This window comes from Cervus elaphus, chromosome X, assembly GCF_910594005.1.
Source record: "Cervus elaphus chromosome X, mCerEla1.1, whole genome shotgun sequence".
NCBI classification, from domain to species: Eukaryota; Metazoa; Chordata; class Mammalia; order Artiodactyla; family Cervidae; genus Cervus; species Cervus elaphus.
This window is the reverse complement of record NC_057848.1, coordinates 113,571,211-113,590,600: the sequence shown is the minus strand read 5'-3', so window position 1 is coordinate 113,590,600 and position 19,390 is coordinate 113,571,211. Positions and strand designations below refer to the sequence as shown.

The following is a 19,390-nucleotide window of genomic DNA, read 5'->3' as shown; positions in this document are numbered from 1 at the left end:
CTTTCCTAATACAGTTGTTTAAAGCTATAAAAGTTTCCCCTAAGCATTGCTTAGCTGCATTCCATCAGTTTTGGCACATTGAATTTTCATTTTTTATTCATTCCAAAATATTTTCTAATTTCCCTTGTGATAGCTTCCTTGACCAACTGGTTACTCAGGAGTGTGATATTTAATTTGCACATATTTATGAACTGCATAAATGTTCTTCTGTTATTGATTTCTAATTTCATCCCACTGTGGCTACAGAACATAATTTGTATAAAGAAATATATTCAGGCAAGTTTTATGGCCTATCAGATGGTCTGTGTTGGAAAACATTCCATGTGCTCTTAAGAAAAATGTGTATTCTACTACTTTATGAGTATTCTACAGATGTCTATAGAAGATCTAGTTTGTTTATAGTGTTGTTCAATTCCTCTATTTACTCATTGAGCTCTGTCTAGTAGTTCTATCCATTACTGAAAGTACAGTATTGAAGTCTCCAACTATTACTGTTAGACTATCTACTTCTCCCTTCACTTCTGCCCACTTTTGCTACATGAATTTTGGGGCACTATTGTTAGGCACATATGTTTATAAGTGATACCCTCCTGATATATTTATGGTTTTACCATTATAAAATGTCTTGTCTGTATGTCATGAAAATTTTGTCTTAAAATATATTTTGTCTGATGTTTATATAGTCATTCTAATTCTCTTTGGTTACTGTTTACCTGGTACATTTTTCCATCCTTTTTCTTTCCACCTATTTGTATCTTTGAACACAAAATGTGTATCTTAAAAGACAGCATGTACTTCAATCAATTAATCCATTTTTGATCAGTTTATCCAATTTGCCAATCTGTACCTTTCTACTAAAAGTGTGTATTTCATTTACATTTTATCTTCCTGATAAGATTTGTCTGCCATTTAGTTTGTCTTCTGTATGTCATCTTTTTTCCTCTACTTTCCCATTACTAACTTTGTGTCAAATATTGTCTACTGTACTATTTTGATTCTCATTACTACTTTCACTATATTTTTTTATTTTCTTAGTGACTAACTTCAGAATTAAAATTACAATATTGTTTAGATTAATTTTAACTTAACTTAGAAAACATACAGAAATGTTACATAAGTAAGTGTTAGTCGCTCATTTGTGTCTGACTCTGCAACCCCATGGACTGTAGCTCCCCAGGCTCCTCTATCCATGGAATTCTCCAGGCAATGATACTGGAGTGGGTTGCCATTCCCTTTTCCAGGTGATCTTCCCCACCCAGGGATCAAACCGGGATCTCCCCGATTGCAAGTAGATTCTTTACCATCTGAGCTACAGGGAGGAACCCAACAGAAATGTTACTACAATATAATTGTTTCATCCCCCTCCTTTGTGCATGTTGCATTTTTATATATTGTAAGCTGATTAACAGTTTTCTAACTACTGCACAAGGCAGTTGTCATTTAAATCAGATGGAGAAGAAAGGAGTTACTAAAAAAAAAAAAAGACAGTTATGCTGCCTTTCATATATTCCTATATAGTTACATTTACTGACACTCTTCTTATTTTGTGCAGATTTTAATTTCCATACATCATTGTTTAATTCATCCTGAAGGACTCCCATTAGTATTTCCTGTAAGGCAGTTCTGCTAGCTCAGTTTTGGTTTCTGTTATTCTGAGCATGTCTTCAGTTCAGTTCAGTCACTCAGTCCTGTCCAACTCTTTGCGACCCCATGGACTGCAGCATGTCAGGCCTCCCTGTCCTTCACCATCTCCCAGAGCTTGCTCAAACTCATGTCCATTGAGTCAGTGATGCCACCCAACCATCTTATCCTCTGTCATCCCCTTCTCCTCCTGCCTTCAATCTTTCCCAGCATCAGGGTCTTTTCAAATGAGTTAGTTCTTCGCATGAGGTGGCCAAAGTATTGGAGTTTCAGCTTTAGCATCAGTCCTTCCAATGAATATTCAGGACTGATTCCCTTTAGGGTGGACTGGCTTGATCTCCTTGCAGTCCAAGAGACTCTCAAGAGTTGTCTCCAACACCACAGGTCAAAAGCATCAATTCTTTGTCATTCAGCATTCCTTATGGTCCAACTCTCACATCCATACATGACTAAAAACCATGGCTTTGACTATATGGATCTTTGTCAGCAAAGTGATGTCTCTGCTTTTTACTATGCTGTCTAGGTTTGTCATAACTTTTCTTCCAAGGAGCAGGTGTCTTTTAATTTCATGGCTACAGTCATCATCTGCAGTGATTTTGGAGCCCAAAAAAATAAAGTCTGTCACTGTTTCCATTGTTTCCTCATCTATTTGCCATGAAGTGATGGGACCAGATGCCATGATCCTAGTTTTTTGATTGTTGAGTTTTAAGTCAGCTTTTTCTCTCTCCTCTTTCAGTTTCATCAAGAGGCTCTTTCCTTCCTCTTTGCTTTCTGCCATAAGGGTGGTGTCATCTGCATATCTGAGGCTATTGATATTTCTCCCAGCAGTCTTGATTCCAGCTTGTCCTTCATCCAGCCCAGCATTTCTCATGATGTACTCTGCATAGAAGTTAAATTAGAAGGGTGACAATAGACAGCCTTGACATACTCCTTTCCAATTTGGAATCAGTCCCTAGTTCCATGTTTGGTTCTAACTGTTGCTTCTTGACCTGCATACAGATTTCTCAGGAGGCAGGTAAGGTGGTCTGGTATTCCCATCTCTTTAAGAATTTTCCAGTTTATTGTGATCCACACAGTCAAAGGCTTTGGCATAGTCAATAAAGCAGAACTATATGTTTTTCTGAATGTTCTCCCTTATTTTAAAAGAATAGTTTTGATAAAGAATTCTTAGTTTACATCATTTTTCTTTCAGCATTTTGAATATGCCAAGCCACTGCCTTCCCGTCTCCGTGGTTGCTGATGGGAAATCAGCTCTCAATCCTATTGAGGGTGCTTTTCACCCGATAAGTTATTTTTCTCTTGCTTCTTTTAAGATTCTCTCTTTGCCTTTGGTTTTCATCACTTTGACTATAATGTATCTTATGTATGGATCTTCTTGAGTTTATCCTACTTGGGTTTTTTGAGCTTCTTGGATCTGGATATTAGTGTTGCTCATCAAATTTGGAGAGTTTTGGCCATTATTTCTTCAAATATTCTTTCTGTTTTTTTCTATCTTCTTATGAGATTCTCATTATACATATGTTGATACGCTTGACGGTGTCACATAATTTCTGGGGTTCTATTCATTTTCTTTTCATCTTTTCTTTCTCTTCAAGTTCTATGACTCTCTTCTGCTAGTTCAAATCCACTGTTGAACCTCTCTAATGGATTTTTCATTTTAGCTATTTTATTTTTCAACTCTAGAATTTTTATCTGACTCTTCCTTATTATTTTCATCTCTTTATGTTGTATCAGTGAAACACTGTTCTCAGGCTTTCCTTGTCTCTTTGGTGAAACACTGTTCTCAGGCTTTTCTTTAAATCTTAAGACATGGTTTCCTTTAGTTCTTTCCCTCATGATTCAGATGACAAAGAATCTGCCTGCAATGCAGGCAACCTGGGTTTGATCCCTGGGTCAGGAAGATCCCCTGGAGAAGGGAATGGGCTAACCACTCCAGTCTTCTTGCCTGAAGAATTCCATGCACAGAGGAGCCTGGCAGGTTACTAGAGTCTGTGGGGTCACAAAGAGTCAGACATGACTGAGAGATTAACACACATATTAGCTGATTTCATTTTTCTGTCTAAATTCCAACATTTAGACTCCAACAGGGACAGTTTCTACTGACAGCTTTTTTCCTGTGTGTGGACCATACTTTTCTGTATCTTTGCATATCTGATCATTTTTTTGTAGAAAATGGGACGTTTCAGACAGACAATATAATATGGTTCTTCTGGAAATCAGATTTCCCCCAGGTTTTGTTGTTATTGTTTTGTCACTGTCATTGTCGCTGTTTGTTTAGACATATTTCTTAAACAGATTCTATAATATTTGTATTCCTTGTAGTGTGTGGCCCCTGAAATCTCTGCCTGGTTAGATAAGTGGCCAGCTAATAACTGTTCACAGATCTCCTTAAATGTCTTGAACCATTAAGTCTTATACTTTTTCCTGAGGTGCTCTGTGTTGCATGTTGGATCATTTCTTCAACATTTAGCCAAACAGTTTATAACTACCTCAATTTCAGTCATAGGAGAGAAATTATTAAAAGACCTTCTCGGGTCTTTTCTAGGTACATGCATAGCCCGAGGCATGCATGTGGCCATCTAGATCCCAGGAATATGTCAGGTCTTTTCAAAGCCCCCATTATATGTTTCATTCCCCTTTTATGTTTTGGCCAGGTTTTTGTTTGCCCTACTTAGTTTCAGGTAAGCTAAATCACCTGTGATGTTAAACATCTTGGAGATAGAACTTTTCCCACTGAGCTAGCTCTAAGTCAGGTGAAGTAATGAGAAGCTGTGTGAATAAGGCTTCTCTAGCTAGCTTTAAGACATATTAGATGACAATATGTCATCTTGTCACCAATGACAAGACTATAGGTTTGTGAGTTTTTGAGGAACTACAAACCCAGTCTCCCCACTAAGGTGTTAAAAGGTTACTGGTTCCCATAGCTACTGTGGTCAAAGGGCTGTTAGTTTTCAAGGATACCACGAAGCTCTGGAGAAGGGAATGAGAGGCAGAGTTAAATTAAAATGCCACAAATTTTTTTTGAATTTACCAAGACTAGATTTATGGCCCAGGATGTGATCTATTCTGGAGAAGGTTCCGTGTGCACTTGAGAAAAAGGTGAAGTTGATTGTTTTGGGGTGAAATGTCCTGTAGATATCAATTAGGTCTAGCTGGTCCATTGTGTCATTTAAAGTTTGTGTTTCCTTGTTAATTTTCTGTTTAGTTGATCTATCCATAGTTGTGAGTGGGGTATTAAAGTCTCCCACTATTATTGTGTTGCTATTAATTTCCTCTTTCATACTTGTTAGTATTTGCCTTACATATTGCAGTGCTCCTATGTTGGGTGCATATATATTTATAATTGTTATATTTTCTTCTTGGATTGATCCTTTGATCATTATGTAGTGTCCTTCTTTGTCTCTTTTCACAGCCTTTATTTGAAAGTCTATTTTATCTGATATGAGTATTGCGACTCCTGCTTTCTTTTGTTCTCCATTTGCGTGAAATATTTTTTTCCAGCCCTTCACTTTTAGTCTGTATGTGTCTCTTGTTTTGAGATGGGTCTCTTGTAGACAGCATATATAGGGGTCTTGTTTTTGTATCCATTCAGCCAGTCTTTGTCTTTTGGTTGGGGCATTCAACCCATTTACATTTAAGGTAATTATTGATAGGTATGGTCCCGTTGCCATTTACTTTGTTGTTTTGGGTTCACGTTTATACAACCTTTCTGCATTTCCTGTCTAGAGAAGATCCTTTAACAAGTGGTGCTGGGAAAACTGGTCAACCACTTGTAAAAGAATGAAACGAGAACACTTTCTAACACCATACACAAAAATAAACTCAAAATGGATTAAAGATCTAAATGTCAGACCAGAAACTATAAAACTCCTAGAGGAGAACGTAGGCAAAACACTCTCTGACATAAATCACAGCAGGATCCTCTATGACCCACCTCCCAGAATATTGGAAATAAAAGCAAAAATAAACAAATGGGACCTAATGAAACTTAAAAGCTTTCGCACAACAAAAGAAACTATAAGCAAGGTGAAAAGGCAGCCCTCAGATTGGGAGAAAATAATAGCAAACGAAGCAACAGACAAAGGATTAATCTCAAAAATATACAAGCAACTCCTGAAGCTCAATTCCAGAAAAATAAATGACCCAATCAAAAAATGGGCCAAAGAACTAAACAGACATTTCTCCAAAGAAGACATACAGATGGCTAACAAACACATGAAAAGATGCTCAACATCACTCATTATCATAGAAATGCAAATCAAAACCACAATGAGGTACCATTACACGCCAGTGAGAATGGCTGCTATCCAAAAGTCTACAAGCAATAAATGCTGGAGAGGGTGTGGAGAAAAGGGAACTCTCTTACACTGTTGGTGGGAATGCAAACTAGTACAGCCGCTATGGAGAACAGTGTGGAGATTTCTTAAAAAGCTGGAAATAGAACTGCCATATGACCCAGCAATCCCACTTCTGGGCATACACACTGAGGAAACCAGATCTGAAAGAGACACGTGCACCCCAATGTTCATCGCAGCACTGTTTATAATAGCCAGGACATGGAAGCAACCTAGATATCCATCAGCAGATGAATGGATAAGGAAGCTGTGGTACATATACACCATGGAATATTACTCAGCCAGTAAAAATAATGCATTTGAATCAGTTCTAATGAGGCGGATGAAACTGGAGCCTATTATACAGAGTGAAGTAAGCCAGAAAGATAAAGAACATTACAGCATACTAACACATATATATGGAATTTAGAAAGATGGTAATGATAACCCTATATGCAAAACAGAAAAAGAGACACAGATGTACAGAACAGACTTTTGGACTCTGTGGGAGAAGGCGAGGGTGGGATGTCTCGAGAGAACAGCATCGAAACATGTATATTATCTATAGTGAAACAGATCACCAGCCCAGGTTGGATGCATGAGACAAGTGCTCGGGCCTGGTGCACTGGGAAGACTCAGAGGGATTGGGTAGAGAGGGAGGTGGGAGGGGGGATCGGGATGGGCAATACATGTAAATCCATGGCTGATTCATGTCAATGTATGACAAAACCCACTACAATACTGTAAAGTAATTAGCCTCCAACTAATAAAAAATAAATAAATAAATAAATAAAATAAAATGCCACAAAAGCTGCTGCCACTAAGGCTCAATGTGTTTCCATCAATAAACACTCTTCAGATTGTCATGAGCCTTTTGGTTCATTTACAGAGTTCTGAAAAAGTTGGTTCTAACAATTTTTGCCAGTGTCCTTTTTGTTTTTATGGAGGAGCTGATTTTATGAGATCTTTAATTTACCATTCCCTCCAAGTACAATCCTAAAGAAATCTTGCTCCAGTATGACTAACAACTTGCCTACAATGAACACATTCCTGAGTAGGTGGAAGCTGAAAAAAGCACCAGGAAAAGTCTTTCCAAAAGGTAAGCAAAAAATTGCCAATTGTTACCTCTAGTGTGAAGAACTGGGAAACTGGGACACAGGAGGCAAGAAAAGGCTTACCCTTTTGTACCTTTTGAAATTTTTACCATGTTCATGTGTTACTTACTCAAAAAACATTTTTAATATAATTATAAAAGGAGAAGGAGGGGAGTTCCCTGGTGGCTTAGTGGTTAGGATTCCATGCTTTCACTGCTGTGGACCAGGTTCAATCCCTGATCGGGGAACTGAAATCCCACAAGCCATGCAGTGTGACCAAAACACCATGAGATAATACTGCACCCTATTGAGAGTTTAAGAGGCACTCTTCATTCACTTAAAGAGTCTTGCTCATTATTAGGACTGTTAACTACCACAGCAGTAGAGCAGATATCTTTGACTTAAGAATTCTTTCCCTTCAGTTTATTCTATTTTGCTATGGACAGTTGTATCCCCATGGTCTAGCTCATTTTTCCCCTACAATGATCCACTTTTGTAATATGTGATAGACTATATATCATATCCTGAACTTCTTCATAGCTCTTCTCACAACTGTAATTAAATTATGTAAGTGAGTAATCAGACGTTTAATGTATGCTCCAAGAGGGCAAAGCCCATATCAGCCTTATTCACCATTGTATCTCCAGTTGCCCAGTTGCTGGACACATAGTGGATGCTTTGTAAATCCTTTTTGAATTAAAATTAATTACCTTTACATTATGTAAGGCTTTAGCACTTGATACAAGCCCAGTAAAGCATCATGAGTGCCCTCCACCCGAAGGAGGTAGGAGGTGAAAAATTCAGCTCAAGATTTCAAGGAACCCTCTGGAAAAGCATGTATCTTTCCAGATCATTATGGACTTTTAGGAAATTTCTATAGTAACTGATTAGAGAAACAGATGGCAGATTAAACAAAAGGTTTGGGCTATGCTTTACAAAACAAGGCTGTAAAAATGAAGTTGAAAAGTAATTTTCCTTCATCACTTTAAACTCTGAAAAACTTTTCTTAATAAGCAAATCAAGGCATAATCTTCCCTGTACCATTCACCATCCATTTAAAAAAAAAAATGCTTCCTGTAAATGGTCACACACTGAAAGGCTGGCTTGGTTCACTTTTTTACCCTAGCCCCACAGCACTCCAGTCTGGCTACTTTGGAATGTGGTCTTCTGAGGGCCTTCTATGAAATTCCATTTGACTTTACTTCATACCTACTAAGAGCAATACCGTATAACATACTCATTACATTGATCTGAGCTACTCTTCAGAATATCTAAAATACAGTCCTTCCCTCAGTATCTGTGGGGAATTGGTTCCAGAACCCCTCTTATATACAATAGTGTAGTATTTACATATAATCTACCCACATCCTCCTATTACTTATAATATCTCATGTAAATGCTATGTAAATAGTTGCTAGCATGTGGCAAATCAAGTTTTGCTTTGGGGAACTTTCTGGAATTTTTTTTCCAAATATTTTCTATCCCCAGTTGGTTGAATCCAGAGAGGCAAAACTTGCAGATACAGAGCCGACTGCAACACCATGTCCTCCAAGGCACTGATTAACTATCACCAGGATAATGACAGGACATCTGCTGACTGAGAATGTGTATCTTACATCACCAACTCCTCCCTGCACACCATAGCACTACACCCACTCCAAAGGGATTAAAAGTTTTGGTCTCCCTCAGTATAGAGCTGTTCAGGACAGAATCGAAAGGCACCAGGTTGGCACTTCTCAAGAAGCATTCATCAAGGGAATAACCAAATAGGCTAGCATGATTCATGTCATTTATTCACATCAAACATATCAGTTTGATTTTCCTTTTGTCTGTTCTCTCAGAGGAAAGGCGAATTTGCTCCAAAGTTTACAATGGAATCAATTTAGGTTGCTTGACTGTGCAATACAGTGGCAGCCCAGAAAACAGAATGAGGAAACCAGGAGGAACCCTAAAGCTCACTGACCAAAACTCTAATTTTAGAAATGGGAAAACTCAGGTTCATGAAACTAAAGACTTACTCAGAGTCATACAGCTAGGAGGTGGCACATTTGGAACCAGCACCCAGGTTCTCTGTGTGTAAAGCTAGAGATGGCTCCACAAAGTATATTCAAAATGAAATTTGCCTCAAAGATGGAACTGACCCATCCTTTCAGGAAAACAAAAACTTACCAAATAGGTGTCCCAGTGGCCAAAGCAAGAGCTGAACAGGTACCCCAAAAAGTCACCTTAATGTAAACATCTAAAACTCTTTATCTTTAAAAGTACAGAATGTAAGATATTGACATTTTTGCATTCTTTTAAAACCTAAGTTTCCATTAGTCCAATACAGCCTATGTGTTTGTGGTTTGTGCATGTATATGAGTGAGCTTAATGATATAATTCTTTTTTCTGACATCTGTTTTATACATATAAAGTATGTTATCCTTGGTTTTTGAATGATTACTTTAAATTTATGTTATTTTTTGTATTTAATTAAATACTGTCAGTATACTAATATAATGTGAAAATTTATGTAGGTATAAAATAAGATCATATAATTAAGTTACTCATTCCCTTCCCAAATGATTAAATTATAATATGCAATGAAAAAGTCATGGAATGTTAGATCTGAAAGTGGGCTTACATATCCCCTATCCATCCTCACTTATGTAAAACTGCAGACAAAGGACCCCAGCAAAATGACTTACCAAGGTCACAGATCCTCTTAGTAGCAGAACCATCACCATACCCATCACATCTAGGGTTTTTTCCCACTATACCATCATTATGCCTCTCTTCATTTGCAGTGTCTAGTGGTGCTTTCCCAGAGAAATCTCTTTCTGGAGACTACCACCTTTCATTTTCTTAGCCCATTTCCAAGACTCCTAGACTGCTAGAAGTAGATCATCTAGCTCAGGAATTGCAACCTGATTGAATCCAGGCTGTGAATACATTTCATTTAGCTATCACAGTTTTAAAGAAAGTGAAGGCTTTTGTAATGAGATGAAGCTGCTGTATTTTACCCCAATCACTCCAGTCCTATTAACCCACTTCCAATAGCTTCATACTTTTCTGTTTTCTCCTTGGCCACGGAGACAGCACTGGAACCTGTGAACCCTAAATCCAGTGCAGGCATAATTAACAGCACACCAAATTAAAATAAAGTAAACTAAATAAACTAATGGAAAATATTAAATATGGCATTATGTTTTACCAATAACTATATTCACTGCCTTACCAATAAAAAAATCCACTTAGGTTAACTAGTCATATTAAAGTTCTGCAAACTACAACCACTGAATCAAACCCAGCCCACAGCTATTTCTGTATGCCCCTGCTCTAGCTAAGCTGAAAATGGTTTTTATATTCTTAAACAGCTGATAAATTCAAAGGAAGATAATATTTTGTGACATGAAAATTATGGGAAATTTACTTTTCAATGTCAATAAATAAAGTTTTATTAGAACATAGCCACTCTCATTTTGTGTGCATATTATCTATAGCTGCTTTCTCACAACAATGGCAATTAAGTAATTGCCACAGAGACTACATGCTCTCAAAGCCTAAAATATTGCCCTTTACAGAAGAGGTCTGCTGACCCCTGAGCGATATCAAAGAAAATTTAAAGTTCCTAATAATCTGCAGAAAAGTCACAAATATTTGTTTAGAATTGGAACATCTTATATCACTCTCAGATGAATCTTCCTAAAACACAGTTCAGACCATGCCTCTCTGCTACCAAAAACGTTTTGAATACTCCCTGCCTGTAAAGAAAAGCTTAAAATACTTAACAGGTCATGCACAGTCAAGGCCCTCAACCTTCCATTCCAAGGTCATCTCCCAAACTTCTCTTCTTACACCATATAACCCAGATGGCCTGAATTATTTGCTATCCCTTTACATTCTCTATGTCATTCCTACTACATGAAATTCCCTGTCCTGAATATAGTGCAATTCAGGGACCTCAGAGTCAGATCTGGGCTCTAATTCAGACTCCTGCCCCTATCAGCTGAGAAAGTTACTTAATCCCTCTGAACTTCAGTTTTCTCATATAAAGAGTGGAAATAATAATCCTTGCCTCATAAGTCTGTTATAAGATTTTAATTCTTGGCACACAGGAACATTAAAAAGCAGAGACATTACTTTGTTAACAAAGGTCCACATAGTCAAAGCTATGGTTTTTCTAGTAGTCATGTATGGATGTGAGAGTTGGACCATAAAGAAGGCTGAGCACCAAAGAATTGATGCTTTTGAACTGTGGTGTTGGAGAAGACTCTTGAGAGTCCCTTGGGCTGCAAGGAGATCAAACCAGTCAATCCTAAAGGAAATATTCATCGGAAGAATGGACGCTGAAGCTGAAGCTCCAATACTTTGGCCACCTGATGCAAAGAGCCAACTCATTGGAAAAGACCCTGACACTGGGAAAGATTGAAGGCAGGAGAAGGGAATGACAGAGGAGGAGATGGTTGGATGGCATCACTGACTCAATAGACACAAGTTTGAGCAAGCTCCAGGAGATGGTGGAGGACAGGGAAGCCTGGCCTGCTGCAGTCCATGAGATTGCAAAGAGTCGGACACAACTGAGCAACTGAACAACAACAACATATAGGAACAGCTAAAGAAGTGATAAGTCAATTCTGCCCAACTACAATGCTACTTTCTCCTTTGCTTTCCCTTATCCTTCCACAGGGAAATGACCTCTCTGTCATGTTGTATACCATGATATCCACCTGTCCCACTCTATGGCTCTGATCCATATCTACTACCTTATACTTTAGTGATCTCTACACATACCTTATCTCCCCTACCAGTCTAGGACCTCCATGAGGGCAGGATCCCATCTGTGACTTTCTCTGTAACATTTGTAACAACCCTGAGAACAATGGCTTGAATTTAGTATGTGAATGAGTATTTACTGAATGAATGATACATGTTCACTGAATTATATAACATTTATTTGGTGTATCATGTTCACTTGTTGTAAATACCTAGCCTAAGTGCATAGAAAATATTCATACAACATCAGGGACCAAAGCTGCCAATATAAAAACAAAGAACAGGGACTTCCCTAGTGATCCAATGGTTAAGAATCCACCTTGCAATGCAGGGGACATGGGTTCAATCCCTGGTGGGGGAACTAGGATTCCACATGCCATGGGGCAGCCTGCAAGCCACAACAAAAGATCCCACATGCCCAGTGCAACCAAATAAATAAATATTTTTTGAAAAAGAACAAAAAGAAAAGTGGGCAGTATATTCACCTTTCAGAGTGCCAATGTTTTTATTTGTCATTGATTTAAATTATAATCACCATTTTTCACTCCAACGATTATGAATAGATCACAATGAAGGGGAGGGGGCAAATCAGTCACTTTCCCAAAGAAGACATACTGAATATCATTCATAACATCAATTACCTCTGAGCACAGATCTAAGGAAATCTAGATATTCAAATAGGATCCATATTTGATAAACTAATTATCACACACAGCTGTGACTAAAACCTTATCTAGAGCTCTGGACAAAATCAAACACAAGCAGGAAATCAAGTTCCAACTAGCTTAACAACTTAAACAAAAACTGCAGCTGATTTTTGAAGCATGAAGCACCAGGTTTTGTTGGTTACTAGAAACACTAACCAGTTGATTTAATGGTCAATTTAATAAATTAAATGAAAAAGTGCCAATAATTCTTTACTTGTAATGCCAGATTCCAAATGACAAAATGAATCCACACACATATACAAAATTAATCACTGAGCCACACCAATATAGGGAATGAATTTTCCAACAAGATGACAGCAAAAAAATGTTTCCAACTACTTTTGTTTATGGATTTCCCTTTAGAAACCTACCAAAAAGTATATTCAGCCAGTATATTATTAACCTGAAGATGTATTCTCAACAACTTAAAATATTTAGCCATTTCCATTTACAAAATACTTTCACAATCCATTAACTCCTTTGAGCCTCAAAGCAACTCTGTGAGGTGCATATAATTACCCCCATTTTATATCTGAAATATATGATATGTGCCTTCCTATCCCAAAATTGTGAAGCCAAGATTGTAACCTAGGTCTTCTAATCTAAATCCAGTGTTCTCTCTTCCTTTTTCCTCCATACAAAGCAAAAGTATACCTTTGTTTTGCGTCTACCTCACATACTCTGAAAAAGTTTCCCAGCTAGCCCATTTTGAGGAAGCACAGTGGGAGTATAAACATTACTGTGGTCAAGACAGAGGGAAACATCCTGTCTTTGCCTCTAGCAAATCATGTTTTTAGAATCATGTAACTTAAAGAAAAGAAATGGAGTCTGGGTTAGCTGCTGGGTTTTATTTCCTAACTGTCCTATTTTTGGTTTTCTGTGTATACTCAGGAAAGGAAAACCACCATAAATACCAAGAACCCCCTGAGCCAAAATAACTCTTGGATCTTTTGCCCATATGCAAAGGTTTAAACCTTCATAATTGTCGACTCTCACCACTTTTAATCCCCCAAAAGGAAAGAATAAAAACCGTAACTTACCACTTGCCTAGAAAACTTTCGCCCTTCCTCAACCATTTTATTGAACTGTATTTTTTTCGTAAGGATCTTAATCTCTCTGATACGCCTTAACAACTCATTTTTTAGCACAAATACTTTCAGCTTATCCTACACTTCACAAAGTCAGTCCCTTCTGGGGGCTTAGATGAGCTTCATTTAACTATGAATACTGCACTAAGTAGTTTACTGGAACAAGTAAACAAAAAGAAAATTCAAACATTTCCCGCTTTTCCTTTCAGGAACCCTCACCTTTCTAACTACTTTTGTAGCACAACCAGCATATCTTTAACCTCTCAATGAAGTCTATTAAGTGGCAACAAACCCCAAACCCTGGGCTAAAGTCTCTAAGGATCAGTATTTCAAATACCCCATCTTTAAGATGCTACCAAGAGTTTACTCTTGTTCAGACTAAAATAAGACACACCATCACATGATCCAATTCAATGAAACAACAAGTAGGAACTTGCAACACTTATGACCAAAGTAGGCAGACAACATATACAGGGAAAGCCCAGACTCCAAGGGGAAAATCAGGAGAGCTGCACGACAAACACCACTGCACTGCGGCTGCCAAGTCTTTCTCCTTGCACTTGGTTGGCTGTATTTGCCTTAAGAAGGTCCCCACACTGGACCAGACACTATTTGTGGGATAAATCCACTCAGAAAAAAATATTACAGGTATACAGAATATATTTGCCAGTGACTTTGACTTTATTTTTCATAATCATCCTTCAACCAAGAAGAGAAAAAATGAATTATCACCACCCATTCCCTATCTTCCATTTTTCTGGGTATATACTTTGGCACAATGGATTGATCTGCCTGCACTCTTGTTGGGGATGTTTATTATTCTTTCTCTTACTCCAAACCTTCTGCCAACTAGCAGAAGTAAAAAATCTATACACAGTGGGGAAGCGGGGGAGGGTCCCAGAGTTCTTAGTTCTGAGGACCTGGAAAGCCAAGCTAGGTGAGGTTCCTTCAGCCTGGTGACTCCCAACCTGAGCTCTCTACTATGCTCCCAGGGAGCTGGGCTCCTCCTGCTAGGGACTAGGCAGGTCTTTGTTCCACCTGCAAGGAGAATTCAGTGGCACATGAGGTCATTTAATAATTCTGAACTTAGACCAACGTTGAACACAACCATAACTCAGTAACTTAAAGAGAAAAAAAAAACACTACGGCAAAGGTGCTTTCCTTAGAAAATAACTTGCCATTGGCAATTTTTTACTACCCCCATATTTATCTGCAGCAACCAGAGGCCAAGCAGAAACAAAACCCTGACTCAAGCTGCTGGCCTGAATTTCCAATTCTTTAGGAGGTTGTGGGGCAGTTCCTTGGTCAGCTTAGATGTTCCTTTCATACATGGGTATAAACATGTCCAACAGTACAAGTGGCCTGTCCCTTTAGAACAGGAGTCTGACAAGAAAGGATAGCTGCCGAACAAGACAGTCCCTCAGCTACAGATCCTGTCTCATAAAACCAAAACCACTAAAGGGGAAAACCCCAATTCTAGTTGTAGCCACCAACTTCCACTTCTACTGACCCCACTTCCAAAATATCCGGAAAACCATGAGCCTCAGACACTTGGGCTGGGGTGTGGAAGATCTCCAAAGGCCAGAGCCACCGGCTCACGGAAACTGTTCATCAAAGTCTTCCACTTACTTCTCATTGCGCTGATAAGCGCGTTGCCATCTTTGATCACATCTTTGATGAATTTATTGGTCCTCTCCAGTTCCTGCTCATAACACTTGAGCCTCTCGCGGAAATCAGGACTGTCCAGGTAGCAGTCGCTGAACTCCAGCGGGGGATGCCCCATGGTTCTGATGACAGGGATTGGAAGGAGAAAGGAAAGACACAAAGACCAAGAGCATCAGTGGCACAGTACGAGGAAAAGATGGGTTGCGCAGAGTGCAGGACCCGTTTAGGAAGCTGTAGCCTCCCTCCTTTTAGAGGACAGATACCTGTTCAGAAGAGATTCCTGGGGACAGCTGGCTGGTCTGTACCGGAAACGGGCGGCCCGGCGATTGCTTCAGGTGACGGGGAGAGCTAACTAACGCAGTTGGAGCCCGGCGGGGTGCTGCTTAACAAGCAACATGACCCCTAGTCATCGCTCCCCTGACAGGCAGCAGAAACCAACTCGTCTCTCCTCCAGAGAGCGGCCGGATCCTTCCCGAGCAACTGCAAACGTGACACTTCGGCCCGCCCAGGGTGTAGGCGGGGGTGAGCACTGAGGGTGGGAGGTGCCTCTCCTTGCTCCCAGCTGCCGAGCCAGCAGAAAATTTCCTTTGCCGAGCTCCGCGGGTAACCCGGAGTGCAGTCCCCTCCCCCTTCTTAAAGCCAGCGCCTCCGCCCTTCCCGGGCGAAGCCCACGTACCGAGGCAGGATACTCGGGTTCCTTAAACTGTATCTTACTTGCACCCTAGGGTCTCTTTACCAGAATCTGCCGTCTCCTAAAGTTCTTCCTGGTCCGAGGGAGCGGCCTGTTGTCCTGCTAAGCGCCAGAGGTGTTAAGCCGGGCGACAATGAAACGTAGCCTTCCTCCAAAGACGCCCGAACGGGAAGAGGAGGGCAACAGCGCGACGCACAATAGCTGCGGTAGCCCGGCGCTTCCCTACGGAAACTGGGGAGCAGTCAGCTCCCTAGACTCCAGCTGGAAAGCGTGGCGGCTTGGGAGATGTAGTCTTTCCGTTTCGCGCCCTGTGACTCCTTCCTGCGATCTCCGCATTACCGCACCAGGGCGCCGGCTCTCACAAAGAGTATTCCCAGCCCACCCCAGCTAATAGCTGTCCCAGCGCAGCCTCCAGGGGCAGGTGGCGCCCGCACTAGTTGTTGTTTTTCAGTCGCCAAGCCGTGTGGAAATCTCTTGCGACTCAATGGACTGTAGCCCACCAGGCTCCACTGTCCATGGGCTTTCCCAGGCAAGAATACCGGAGTGGGTTGCCATTTCCTATTTCAGAGGATCTTCTCCACCATCTCCTGCATGAGCAGGCAGATTCTTTACCACTAAGCCACCTGGGAAACCCCTAGAGTATACCTGGAAAGCTTCCAAAATGGGAGGCAGTGAGAACCCAGGAGAGATCAACTGTGGGATGATGTCTCTCACTTCTCTTTATTTGGCTGGATTGTTTGTTGTTTTTTTCCTTTCTTTTTCCAGCTTCCCTCTGACTGACCCACTTCTATTTCTCCTCCCTTTCCCATTTCTATGAGCTCTAATTCCCATGTGCCTTTTACCTGAAGGGTTGACTTCTGCTCTTGGATCTCTGTGTTAAGCTCAGAACCCCCTGCCAGAGAAAAGGAGGCCGTAATTAGGAATTCATTTTTCCCTGAATAGGACCACAAAGTGTGGTTTTTGTGATCCAACTCATTGCATTGGCTGTTGATTAAAGCATGTGATTTTCCATGTGTAAGTAGAAAAGCTATAAAAAGGATATTATAAACTGTCTTGCAGCTTCCCTGAGAGGCCTCTTGTCCATTGTCTATTGTAGGAGAATTAGGGCTACTCTTACAGGTGGCTGCCTTTAGACTAACAGTAGCTAGGGGCTGGAAAATAGTGTGTACATGAGCAAAAAGATTGAATTTAATTTTGCGAAAGTGTTTAGATTACATTGCCTTGTGAAGAAAGCCAAGAAAGCCAGAACTGAAGGAGATTGTAAATAGAGTAGTAACAGCTTCCCTACCTGTATTAGTATCTTATTGCTGCTGTAACAAATTATCACAACCTTGATGACTTGAAATAGCAAAAATTTATTATCTTACACTTTCGGAAGTCAGAAATTAAAAATAGAACTCTGTAGGCCAAATCAAGATGTCAAATAGGCTGTGTTCCTTTCTGGAGACTCTAAGAGAGAATCCATTTCCTTGCCTTTTCCAGCCTCTGGAAGCTGTTCACATACCCTGGCTCATAGCCCCCTTCCTCCATCTTTAAAGCCAGTAGTGGCCAGTCAAGTCTCTCTCCCGCTGCATCACTTTGACACTGACCCTCCTGCCTCCCTCTTTCTCTTCTAAGGACCCACCAATAACCCAAGATAATCTCCCCATCTCGAGATACTTAACAAGCCTGCAAAGTCCTTTTGTCATGTAAGACAATACAGTCACATATTCTAGGGATTGTGACATGGATGTCTATGGGAGAAATATTTACCTTCCACACAGTCTATAATCCCATAACCCAATTCGCACATGTACAGGGGCGTGCATGCTCAGTGGCTCAGCCGTTTCCAACTCTTTGGGACCCCATAGACTGTAACCCACTAAACTCCTCTGTCCATGGAATTTTCCAGGCAAGAATACTGGAGTGGGCTGCCATTTCCTACTCCAGGGGCTCTTCCCCACCCAGGGACCAAACATGCATCTCCTTCATCAGCAGGCAGATTCTTTACCACTAGAGCCACCTGGGAAGCCCATAACCCACTTCATGAATCCTCAAAACAATCTTATGAAGTTAGTATTATTATTTATTATTATACCCATTTAAAGATGACACAGCTGAGTTGAAGAGACGTTAAGTGACTTAACCTCAGCTAGTTTAAACTTGAGCCTACCCTGCTTTTTTCAAAAAAAAATTATTTTTTTCAATTGGAGTATAATTGCTCTAGAGTGCCAAGTATACAGTTCTGCTGTACAACAATGTGAATCAGATATATGTATACATATATATACTCCTTCTTGAACTCCCTCCCTCTTGAGCTTCCCTCCTATCACCCATCTCACCCCTCTAGGCCATCACAGAGCACCGAGCTGAACTTCCTGTGCTATATAGCAGCTTCCCACTAGCCATCTGTCCTACATGTGGAGCCTACCTTGCTCTTAACCACTACACTATATCACAGTAATGGACAAGAGTCCAATGAGGAAACTTTCTGAGAATTAATAGGTAGCCACGTCCCAGGAAAAGATTTTATTTCCTACACATTTTTCTATATGAGAAAATGTCCATTTTCTTTAAAAATACCAATGCAGATACTAAAGGAAGATGCCCAAGGAATGGGTAAATGGTCTTTCATTGTAGGAAGATTCCCTATAACATTCATCAATTAATTCAACAAACATTTATTGAACACCTGCTTTATTTCTTGATTTATAGAGCCTAGGCCTAGATTTTCATCATGATGAAAATTATCATTAACATTACTAATGTTTAGCTATCATCTAATCCCTGCACTCAAAGTGTTTTACAGTCATCTGTGTTATCCTTTACCTAGACAATGAAGCTAAAGTGCTGAGAAATAAAAGTGTCCTAGACCAAATACCAAGGAAGAAAGAGGGTTAAAATTAGAACTTAGTCCTTCAGTTAATAGCAGTATTAATTCTTATCCTAGATGCTTTCCACACACTAAACCTAACCCTGACCACACCCCCTATAGTATTGGTATCTTCAAATGTTTGTTCACATAATTCCTAAAAGTTTTTTGAGAAGCTATTTACTCCCTCACTCATTTCTAAGTTAACATCTAAATTTTTTCATCATGTTTAAACAGTTGAAAAAGGTATAATTTCTAGCATACTATACATATTGACAATTTAAAATAAAACATATTACATATTTAAAGATATTCATTGGATTCTAGAAACCAGGGAAATTGATGTCTATCATCAAACATTAAACTTGAAAGTGTAAACTTTTCTTTAACCATCAGGAAAAATGCATTGTTTCTGTTTTCTCCTTGAAATCAAATATCCATTACATTCTTCCTACAGAATCATAGCCTATCATAATATATTTTTATAGTAGAAAGTCCCCTACTGAACTCCATATTGAATTTTTCTGCAACAAAATAGGTACATAAATAGAAACTGAATTATTT

The 19,390-nt window shown here is 39.7% G+C and overlaps 1 protein-coding gene across 7 annotated transcripts in view; it reads right to left on the bottom strand.

Annotated features, from left to right (window-relative positions):
* OPHN1 (oligophrenin 1) overlaps positions 1–16,297 on the bottom strand; it is a 630,229-nt gene extending 613,932 nt beyond the window's left edge. For 2 of the 7 annotated variants that reach the window (XM_043895945.1, XM_043895942.1), the window contains exons 1-2: positions 15,548–16,294; positions 15,249–15,406 (exon numbers count right to left, since the gene is read on the bottom strand). In XM_043895945.1, coding sequence (XP_043751880.1) covers positions 15,249–15,402 — 154 coding nt within the window. In that variant the 5' untranslated portion in view covers positions 15,403–15,406; positions 15,548–16,294. Of the gene's footprint in view, positions 1–15,248; positions 15,407–15,547 lie in introns of all 7 variants that reach the window. The other 5 variants (XM_043895949.1, XM_043895948.1, XM_043895943.1 and 2 more) reach the window with 5 other exon arrangements.
* Between the last annotated feature and the right edge of the window lie 3,093 nt (positions 16,298–19,390).